The sequence below is a fragment of the Cavia porcellus genome, unplaced genomic scaffold, assembly GCF_034190915.1.
Source record: "Cavia porcellus strain 051 isolate PalLab524CR breed Dunkin Hartley unplaced genomic scaffold, mCavPor4.1 scaffold_9, whole genome shotgun sequence".
Classification (NCBI taxonomy): domain Eukaryota; kingdom Metazoa; phylum Chordata; class Mammalia; order Rodentia; family Caviidae; genus Cavia; species Cavia porcellus.
Window position 1 is genome coordinate 64,941,071 of NW_026947492.1, and position 12,152 is coordinate 64,953,222.

At 32.4% G+C, this 12,152-nt stretch overlaps 1 protein-coding gene across 1 annotated transcript; it reads left to right on the forward strand.

Moving 5' to 3' along the window:
• The first annotated feature begins 8,148 nt into the window (after positions 1-8,148).
• LOC134477572 (olfactory receptor 51F1-like) lies at positions 8,149-9,108 on the forward strand. The gene has a single exon (XM_063255666.1). The coding sequence runs from the start codon at positions 8,149-8,151 to the stop codon at positions 9,106-9,108; it is 960 nt and encodes a 319-aa protein (XP_063111736.1).
• Positions 9,109-12,152: the final 3,044 nt, after the last annotated feature.

The following is a 12,152-nucleotide window of genomic DNA, read 5'->3' on the forward strand; positions in this document are numbered from 1 at the left end:
AATGATCTGGGTAGATAGGTTTGTTTTTTTCCTCTCTTTACCCTTCCTTCAACATTTTAATACATCATTCCAGGCATCGTCTTAAGGATGATAACACAGTATCTTCTCAGAGATGATAACATATGAAACATCACTGTCCTCTCAAATAGCTTACATGGTTTAGTAACCGAGAAACAAAATTAAATAATAACAAAAGTAAAACAGAAATATTACTATAGAGTTATATTCAAGACACTATTCAGATACTGATGTTAACACATAAAATTTTAGAAAAGATTGCCTGGTAAGAATAAAACATAACAAATAAAGATATAAAATGCATCAAGGCCAGGGCACAACACTGTGAAGCTACTGAAGTAAGATACATGCTCAGTGCACAAGCGTTTTGTGTAAAAGAGGAGGGGGAAGAGAATCTGATATGAGATTATAAAAGAATGTCTGTACTCAGCAAAGTTAAGAACTATGGAAGCATTATAAAAATTAGAATGGTCAAATGGAATTTGGAAGCATTACTAAATTCCTTTTTAAGTAAAATCAAGTATAATTATATCTTGAAGAAAATAACCTTTAAGTAAAATGAAAAACAGTCTTCCTTTATTCTTATGATTTGAATCAGTATTGGAAATATATATTGTCTATAATGTCATACAAAATATTTCTCAGTTCCATTGCTTTATATGTAGGAATTCTGTAGCTCTGGTATTGCAGTCTACTATATCTGTCTTGAAATGGGATTTTAAGATGTCTAGTACAAGCTCAGTTCCTTATATCCTTCTGGTAAAATAGTAATAAGGACCAAAGTAGTCTATGAAAATTTTCATAGCAAAATTTAGTGACTTCCTATAATATGCAATGCTAAAATATTTTACTTTCCTCTTTCTACCCTTGTCAAAAATCTCCTAGCATAAGAACAATAAGACCAATAGAGAAAGGGAAAACATTGGAACATTATGAAATATATATATATATATATATATATATATATATATATATATCTTGATAAAAATATCTTCATGTTTTATTGTATATATTGCAGAAACATTTTCCCTCAGAGGAATGTGTAGCTCATTGACTTGTTTTGTGTGTATGTGTGTTGGTACAGGGGATCAAACTCATGACTGCATGCTTGCAAGACAGGCGTTTATGCTGCTGAGCTAAATCCCAGCCCCATTTTTTTCTTTTATTTTTTTTTTGATCATTGATTTTTATGAACATAAAAGCATTTCTGAATTGTGCCTATTGTACACTTTCTGAAAAAGGAATAAATTTGAAGAAATAATTGTAGTTAGATAAATGATAAATTATTAAAATTTTAACAATTTTAAACTTGTGCATGCAAGTTTTATCTGGTTACTCTCTAGGGCAGTGCTGACAAAACTATAACACTTGTTACTGTCTTTTTCTCAACACAAAAACATGATAAGAGAAGGAAACAGTGAAAAGAGAACTTTAGTAAATAAAGAGGGGAAGAGGAGTTAAAGAGAGGGGTAGGGAATGGGAAAAAAGGTTAAGATATATTGTGTATCTGTGCAATTTCTCTATAATGAATGTGATCATAATGTGTATCAAAAATGTACTAATAAACTTCATTAATTTCTTGGAAGATGTTAATACATGAGATAGTTTTTCTAGACATAAACTTAGTATTCAGATTTAATTGCAGTTTTGGCACTTAGCGATAAATAAATGGATTTGGGGTTGCAGTTTGGATACTTGGTCTCTAAAAGGCTCATCATCACTGCTCTGTGGGATTTTACTGTGCCTTTCTCACGCTCACTCCCCACAGAAGAAGGCTCACAGTTTTCTCTTCCTTTTCCATCATAAAGACTTTACATATTTGGTCTCCTTGCCAGTTCTTCCTAGATATACTAAATATCTGTACATATAGCTCAAAATGGACCTGTAAAGAAAGCTATAGAGTTTGACACGTATATTATAAAACAGGGAAAAGTCAAAAACAAGCGTTTAAATAAATTACTCCACAATTTAGAGAAAAGAAAATAAAAAACACCAGAAAGCCTAAGAAGCTTAAAGGAAAAAAGCAGTGAAATAATAGAGAAAAAAGTATGATGTCAAGAATGAAGAGAGGATATTACAAAAGTTATAAAAATGTAGGTATGCATAAACAAATGTGTGTATGTATGTATACAAGATAGATAACTATACTACTAATCTATGTTAGTTCATCCAAAAGAGTATTTTGTGATGTCATTGTATGATTGGTCATTTTTATGGCTAGATCTTGTAACCTGAACAACTACTTCTAAAATAACAATATGCAATATATTAACTAGTGTTAATTTACTACTATTTTTTGAAATTCTGTATCATTTCTATCCTTTTTTTGTTTTGCTTTTTAAAATAGAAAAAGAACTCCATAAACACTTTAAAGAGAAAAAAGAATGTAATTTTAAAATCTTAAGACTTGTTTTTGAAAGAGGTTTTTGGAAGAGACATTGAAATAAGAGGAGGGTCTTAGGAAAAAATAGGAATCAAGATATATCATATACAGGTTCAAATTTCCTACGATGAATGTGATCATTATGTAAATCTGAACTGTACCAATAAACTTAATATAATGAAAAAACAGACTGGTTAAAATCACAAAATTTGTAGCCATATAAACCTGAGTTACAGAAAACTTCTGTAAATATCTTATTCATCACACCCCAGTTTGCTAAACTGTACCATAGAGGAAACTATATGGTACCAATATTATAGTATTACTGGGATAATTTATGAAGGAATCTATGTGAAGTCCGGAACCGAAACACATTAAAATGTCTTTTCAACTAGTTTTTTTTTATCAAGAAACAACAATTCAACAGAGATAAGATGACACAAAGAAAAATAACATAATAATAATTGCTGTCAATGAAAAAACATTTTTAAAAAACTATTTGCAGAAGAAACTGCAGAAAATTTCCCAAGCATGGGGAAAAATTGACATGTAGACAAATGAGGTATATAGAACCCCAGTTAGCCATAACCAAAATAAATCTACACCCAAACATATAATAATCAAGATCCCAAAAATTCAGCACGTGAACAGAATATTAAAAGCCATTAGAGGGGCCAAGGATTTAGTTCAAGGGCACAAGCATGCTGCCTGGAAATCCTAAAGTTGTGAATTCAATCCCTGGCACAAAAATCAAACCTGATCAGAAAAAAGAAACTAATCTTTCCTATAAAGGAAAAGCCATTAGAATCACAGCAGACTTCTCAGCAGAAACTGTCAAAAGAAGAACTTTGGAGTGAAGCATTTCAAGTCCTGAAAACAAAACAAAACAAAACAAAACAAAACAACTTCCAAACTCCGCAAAACTATCTTTCATAATTAATGGAGAAATAAGATAATTCCATGACAAAGATCAACTAACATTTGCTATACATTGAATTAGTAATAAATTTAACAGAATATATAATAATGATTGTATAAATACTTTATTAATTCTTTTGTAAAGTATTTAAAGTATAGTAAGAATTAAATATTTTAAAAGCCACAATTTCCTATAAACTTTTAAATTAATAATTTGTCAAATTCTCTGATACAGTGTTACTCTAAGAATTTGTTCTATATTTTCCAGTAACAAACAGAAAAATGAATTTAAAGGGCTCTGTTTTTAAAATACATCAAAATACTGATATCTATGCATAAATCCAATAGAGCATAAGGGTTGAGCATACCTCTACCCTGAAAACTAAATATTAAAAAAAAATAGTATATAAATGAAAGAATAAACTATGTTTCAGAGCTCAGTGATTCATTATTGAAAGTGTTGAAAATAGCTCCCAAAGCTTATAGACTCCCTGCCATTCCACCAAGACATCAAAAGTTTCTCTGAGGAATTTAAGTGTGGACATGTGTGCACATACACATGTGCTAACAAGTTAAATTCTAAAATTCATGATGAAGTGATAAGAATAAAATTTGTCTTACTCTGCATATCACATGGTAACTTTCTAAAACCTATATAATTAAAATAGTAAGGTTTGTACAACAATTAGATAACCTGAGTAATGGAGCACAACAGTCTAAAACAGACATACCACATATATGAACACTGTGTTTACAATAAATATGGGAGCGGACTGGGAGTTTAGTTCAAGGGCACAAGTGATGGCCTGGCAACGCCTTAAGTTCCATCACTAGTACAAAAAAAAAAAAAAAAAAAAAAAAACCAAGGATTTAGCTCAGTGGCATAAGTATTTGTCTTGCCAAGCACATGGTCATCAGTATGACCCTCAATATCAAAAATAAATAAATAAGTAAAAATAAATAAACATGGGAGCATACAGATAGCTTCAACCATGAACTTTGTCTAGTTCATTGTATACTTACCTGTGGAAGGTAAAGTTACCCTTCAGCTAACATTACAAACAAAATTTGATTTCTAATGAATTAATGTAAAAGTCAATGTTAAAAAAAATTAAGCTTCTGCAGACAACACACAATAGTACATTCAAGTTTTGGAGAAAGTGACTATTTCTTAAGTGGAACTTGTAAAATATTAAATATAAATAAAAAACAGAAGATTGATAGCAAATTCTGTTAATAAGCATTTTCAAGACAATAAAACTGAAAAGAGGATTCGTGTCTTATACAACAAAGAAACTTCCTAAAATTAGTAATAAAAACAATTCAATACCAATATAAGGAAGCTAACAACCAGTATTTCATAAGAAACTGTTTTTAAAGTTTCAATAATTATATGAGTATGTATACATAATTAAGAAGTAAAAACTGATACCATTGTCACATAAATTATAAATCTGTAAGAATGGCTAACATTAAAACATTGATAAATCTATTATCAATAGATAAAACAGACTAGGTAAAATAGAGAACCATATGGCCTGAAAAATCGCTGAAATATTTACCATCTGGGTCCTTATAAATAGGAAAAACTTACTTTTATTCTATGTTGCAGTTACATGTGATAAATCATTGAGCAGTACTAAAGAAATACATATTTACTTAATGTAAATAGTTACTTTCTATTAAAATTTTATTTATAATTTGTGAACCTTTTTGTGCTTTCCATAATGTGTCTAAATGTGTCCTAAATTTCAGATGATACACAAAAGGAAAAAGATTTTATCCTCAGCAATTTCAGAATCCCTGAAAACCACAGATTATTTGGGCAGAAGGAAATGTCACTCTGTATATTAGTGTTTCTATGCCCACTACAAACCAGAGATTATAGAATATCAAGGAACACTGAAAATCTTTTAATGCTTTAAGTAGTGCCCTCAAATAACACATTGTAACTCTCAGGGTCTGTGAGTCTAAAGTTGGTTAGCGTTTGACTGAATCCTCTACAAATGTTTTTCGACTTGAACCAGAAAAATATATCCTTCCAATCCCATGTAGTTATTAGTAGGATTCAACTAATTTCTCATATTGTATTAAATTAAAGGATTCAGTTTCCTTCTGGATATTGGTCCAAGAAGTTCATATGTAAATTCTGGCTGATTGGAGACGGCCTTTCCATGCGAGGCAACGTGAAATGCTGTCCAACATCATTGCCTGTTTCATCAAAGCCTTAGTCATGCAAGCATGTCAATGATATCCTGTTGCCTTTGCCACTTTCCATTGGTAACAAGAAAACCACAGGTACATCTAGTGGAGAGCTTTACACAAAATCTTGAGGAAGTGAAAGAACAGATAATTCGTAACTATTTTATGATTTTATAAACTGACCATCACAAAAGAATTTGGATACAAAGTCTAGTTAGATTATGAGATCACTGAAGGCAACAGTGGTGAAAGTTTTCATTCTTTTATACTAATTCAAAATCTGCAAACGTATTTACTCATACTTCATTTTTGACTGAAAAAACAGTTTGAATACTTGTTGGGAGTCCTAAGTAGTTTGAATTGAAAATCTCAAGCTTTCTATCATTGAAATTACTTGAATAATTATTGAAGGTCTCAATAAATTCAGTACACAATTACTTTTCTAAAATCTTTGATCTAAGTTTGAATGCACAAATATGAAAGCATCAATAGACATGGATAACTAACTGTATATATATAGGAAGCTAACAAGCAGTATTTCATAAGAAACTGTTTTTAAAGTTTCAATAATTATATGAATATAATTATATTCTAATATACATAATTATAATTATAATATAATTATATTCTAATATATATCTATATATATTATCTATAATATATATATATATATATATATATATATATATATATATATATATGATTTGGTTTCTTTTGCTATGCACGTAATATCCCTGTGGAACATTGATCACTTGTGTTAATAGTTTAAAACCTTCTGAGATTGTGCGGCGCTGCATCGTGTTTGTAAACAGAGAGAGATTTTGGGTTATCTTTGTGCATGGTCTCAGGAGGCCCACATCTTGCTACCACATGGCCCAATTCTATAAATCCCACATCTCTAGAACTGTACACTGCTCCGTCTCTGTTGGAAAAGTCATAGAACATTCCTCTTTCCACATGAAACTGGTAAGATAGTGTGAAAGAGTTCACTGTATTGAATTTAAGCTCAATGTTACCTATTCCAAAATACTGAAACAGAGAAAAGTAATATAATTCTATTGTCTACTGTGTTCTTGGAGAACCATACAACATTATCCCATCATTTAAGGTTGATATTTTCATGGTTTTTCTTGAGATAGAATTAATATCCATGGAACTAAAGGTTTATTACTGAAAACGAGCATACCAGTATAGCAACACATGCAGTTATTAAGGGTTGCTTACTCCGTAAGGTAAATTTCACATACTGCCATTGGTATTCTACAAGCTTAACTTAAAAATGCTACTATTGTAATTATTTAGTCTTAAGTATTGCTATAATTTATGTTATTTAGTTTACAAGTTAGGATCATTTTAGAATTTTAATTGAACGAGGCTCTCTACAACATTTCCATATCTACAGTCTCCTGCCTCCTTCAATCCCTCTCTATATTACGTTTAAGTCAGTATTCACCACTCCATATTTCTTCAGTAGCACTAAATATCTTCCTAGTAATTCAGAGAGACAGGTAGACATTGGGTGTTAATTCCGGGACATAAGTCTCCACCAAGCTACCCATTTGCCACTTGATCTCTAGTATCAATGGAAAATGATGATACTCATCCTTTTGATAGCTAATTAGTATGATGATTTTCATTAAATCAACTTTCTTAAGGATCTTTATATATTCATTAATCCTTCTCAATCTATATTTTTAATCTCTATCTACTATATCCCTATTTGGTTGATAGATTTATCCATTTCTCTAACTCTTCTCACCTTTCCAATATCCTCCGTTTACCTTCAGCCTTCCTTAGTAATGGTTTATTTCTCTCCTGGACTTCACACCTGAGTTTCTGGAACTAAAGACATATATACTACATCCACTAATTTTCTATTCATTCTCCAAGCTGCTATCACAGGTTGTCAATTTTAATTACTCAAATTCACGTGCTTTTTCCACATTCAGTAACAAATCTGAAACACATCTGAATGCTTTTACTGTTTACCATCTTGGCCAAAGCACTTGAACACTGTCATTCATACAATGCTCAGTGATATCATGTTCTTTTGGTTTCTATGATTTCGATAGTTTCCTGGTCTCACTTTTCTACTGGATATAGTCATTTCCAAAAACTTCTATAGAGCTCCGTCTTCATTGGTTTCTTTTACAAATCTATATTCTGAAGTTTTCAATGTATGGTTCAGTTAAAATTATGCATATGCAATTCTAACTTCACTTACATTACTGGTAAAAATCTAGAGGCCTGTGTCTGGAAATTCACATGCACAAAGCAACCACAAACTCAAGTGGATTTTTCTTGTTCCTTTTACATGAAACATATTTAAAATGCAATGCACTGATTTTAACTAACATTATACAGACAATCTGATACAAATTAAATGTCTACTAATATAAAAATAATTATCAGAGTGTGTAACACTATTAAGAAAATATTTTCTTTCGGTTTAAGGATAAAAATCCTAGTAACTCCGCTAAGTATCCCTAATTATGAATGGAAAATGAATAGCAGAACTTAATTTAGAGTTTCAATGATAAAGATGTGGAGAAATATACTATTAAAAATAACTAAATATTTTTCTGTTGCACTCTAATATGTTATTTTTATAAAAATTGTGAAACTTAATGCTACAAATCCAAGACAACATAAAAATACTAAGCAACTGGACATCTAAATCTCCAGCCTTCTTGCTGACTGCCCTCCCTGGCTTCCAGGCTGCCCATGCCTGGATCTCCATTCCATTTTGTTGTTTTTATGCCTTTGCCCTCTCTGGGAACAGCATGATCCTCTCCATCATCATCACCCAGCACAGTCTCCATGAGCACATGTACTATCTCCTCTCCATACTGTCAGCCACGGATCTGGGCCTGACTGTTTCTACAATGTCAACAACATTGGGTGTGCTGTGGTTTGATGCAAGAGAAATCACTCTGGATGCTTGCATCATCCAGATGTTTTTCCTTCATGGATTTGCTGTAACAGAATCTGGGGTGCTAGTGGCTATGGCTTTTGACCGCTATGTGGCAATCTGTAACCCTGTCAGGTATTCTACAATTCTCACCAATTCCAGAATCATTCAGATGGATCTTCTAATGATTTTACATACTGTTGTCTTGATACTACCACTGCTTTTGCTCCTTAAGCCCGTTATTTTCTGCAGAATGAATGTCCTATCCCACTCCTTTTGTTATCATTCAGACATGATTAAATTAGCATGTTCAAACACCAGGACAAATAGTACCTGTGGATTAGCTAACCTTGTTTTTACCACAGGGATAGACATCCCATGCATCATCCTGTCTTATATCTTGATTATTCACTCTGTCCTCAATACTGCCTCTCCAGTTGAACGATACAAGGTCTTCAGCACCTGTCTCTCCCACATTGGAGCAGTTGCTGTATTCTACATCCCCATGATAATCCTGTCTTTTGTTCATCGCTATGGTCGGTCATTTCCCAAAGTGGTCTATTCAATGATGGCTAATGTATGTCTACTTTTGCTCCCTGTGCTCAATCCCATCATCTATAGTGTGAAAACAAAACAGATTTGCAAGGCTGCGCTTAGTCTGCTCCTTACAAAATAAACAGTAAGTTTGAGAAAAATCACGTTAGTGATATTTTTATGCTGAAAATGAAACGCTATTAGATTGTTTGTATTAATGTCACATTTTTCATGTATTTCAGTCTTTCATAAGTATTTTTTTTGTTCAGTTATAAATTAGAACTATGGCGTGCAACCCAAAATTTTATAGTCTAATAAAGGAAATAGGAGAAATATAACGATTAATGGAAACAACACGTGAAGTAATCTTCCTGTTTAATGCAAAGTGTTCTACTACCAGCTTTTAAGACATTTTTCACTTATCATTCAAAATATCACAGAAAACCTAATATCAGTAATAATATTTTACTTTTGAGAAAATTGAAGTTAAGAGATATTTACATCATCAAAGGACACACAACTAACATCAGGCAGATTTTAATCCAGGCTTCTTCTATCTTGGACCCCATGCTCTTCATTTCTGTTACATACTATACAAAAAGCATTAGAAGAAAATATTGACAGTTCAAAATAAGACCTGACTCTCCATTAATATATACTATGTCTTTTTTAGGATATACTGCAGTTCATCCTTATTATGGGTAATCCTTAATGTGAGACTTAAATACAAGTAGATTTTTTACTGGCATCTCTACAGAGGACTCATGGCTCCCTGAGAGCCCTGAATAAGACTTGGCTTTTACTTTGATACTGTTGAGACAGGGAAATTTCTCATCACCAGGTGAAACGATTACAGAAGCAGCAGAGCAGTGGTTAAGAAGAGGAGGAAACTGGCAGGATTTTCCAGGGCCATTATGCTCCACTGACAGTGCATTGTAGCTGTGACTCTATTTAGCTGTGGTCAAGTTAGGGAAGTTAGGGAACTTAGCTGTGTAAGATTAACCCACAGCTGTTCAATTTCACCCCCAGAGGTGGTTACCTCTCTCAATAAGTAAAGGCCAAAAGTAAATCTGTGGAATAACAGTAGTTCATATATTCCTGTACAGTACAGTGGTACACCAGTTCATGAACTTAATTCATTCCGTGATTCTGGAAAAGATGGTCAGAGTGATATCCGCAGCAGTGGGAAAGATGGCTGCAGTAGTGTTCATCATCCAAAGGAGAATTTGCAGCACGCGAGAACAAATTTTTGCCAAACGCTTTTGTTTGGAAACCAAATTTGTTACAAACAAGTGTCTGTGAACTGAAGTAACATTATACATATTTTTAAGAAAATAGATAATAATAATAAATATTGTAACTGGAATCAAAACTAACATGTTGATTTTTTGAACCATAGGAAAGTCAGAACATAAAGTCATATGTTCTTCCTGATCAAGGTCAAGCTGAGTTCCACTATGACTGGCACACACTCACATCCCAGAGGCTCCTATGCAAGCTCCTAATTGTGCTCCCTGCCTTTTTCTATATTCTATTTGGCAGTTGTTATCCAAACAATTTATAGGAGAAAAATAAATCAAGATTCTTTTCATTAAAAAGGATAGAACTTAGTATTTGTCATCTTTGAAATAAAATGTGCACTCATCTACCTCCTCACTCGGTTTTCTGAAGAGGATTGTTTCCTCACATTTTCTTAGGCACCAAGTTAGTGTTGTGTTGAATTACATTACCTCCCACTCCAGAAGATCATATTCCTTCCTCCTCTGGTTTCAGTTTATGTTATCATCATAGTCCCATATTTTTCATACACTATTTTTGACCAACACAAACTCAAACATATACCATTAATCAATTTATTATCTAAAATTTTAAAGAATATAAGCAGTTTATTTTCTAGAAGCTAATAAATATACTATCTTTAACTGGATGTTCTTTTGAAACTTTTTTTTTTGTCTTTTTCCTTTTTGTCAGTACCAGGGATCAAACTCACGACTGCCTGCTTGCAAGGCAGGTGCTTATGCCGCTGAGCTAAATCCCCAGCCCCCTTGGAACATGTTTTTTTAGCATCTATACTGAAGACCTGCTTTGAAAACTTAGCACACAGCTGAGTACACCTTGTCAAAGAATTTTTGAAAATGCCTAAGGAATGAAAGAAAAAAGACAAAAATTTACAGTCTAATAAAGAATAAATAAAATGAAAATTCTGGATCCAAATGTGGATATCATTCTTTACTTTTTCATGTATAGTATAGGAGATTGAACAAAGCCCTTTATTCTAAGGTACATTCCTAGACATTTTTTACTGTTTTTTTTTTTTTTTTAATTTTGGCACAAGATCTGACTAAGGTACAAGGTTTCCAGGCTGTGCTCGAACTTTCCACCATCCTGTCTCAGTCTTCAAAACACACACACAAAAAGTACTTTATTCAGGTGGAGCTTAATTATTTAACAAACTTAAAAAATAAATGAAAAAGGAAATGTTACTGTACAATATATTCACGTGTTTTCTATCTGTATGTATTATGTTCTGTCTCCTATTAGCCAATAGTACAGACAGTAGCAATAATAAAAATAAAACTTTAAAAAAGAATCTCTGCAGACTTTCTAATGTGACATATATCTTAGAACTACAATACACAGAGTTTAGCTTTTCCTGTGATTAATATAGTTGCCCTTGGACTCAACAAGAAATATTAACTCATAAATCTCTATTCCACTCTGGAGAATTTAATCATGCCATAAAATTATATTAACCAGTTCTTTAAAAATCAACCTTTCTTTTAATGTTATTCTCTCTCTAGACACACACAGAAATTATTGCTTTTGTTTACTTGAAGAACCATAATGAATACAGTTATTCCTTTCTTACTCAAGAAGGGAAGCACATCTTAACAAAGATCTATATGTAAATGTTTACAGTGGCTTCATTTATAACAACTAAAATTTGAGAAAATATAAAATGGTCAATAACAGACAAGAAAAATTTAAGTGAACTATCACTACAGACAATTCTCCTCATGGAAAGACAGACACCTAGACACCATCCATCACCCTCCACTCATTTCCCTTGCATGTGGTACCAACCTGCAGCTGCCATTTAACTAAGAAAGCACCATTTAGGGAGTCCCGCCCTCCTCCTCAACCGACGAGTATTCTCGGCAATAGTCGCTGCTTTAGCAAGAATTA

What these genes read in the sequence shown, in the direction of transcription:
- LOC134477572 (XM_063255666.1), top strand. Translation starts at nt 8,149, where the DNA reads ATGCTACAAATCCAAGACAACATAAAAATACTAAGCAACTGGACATCT.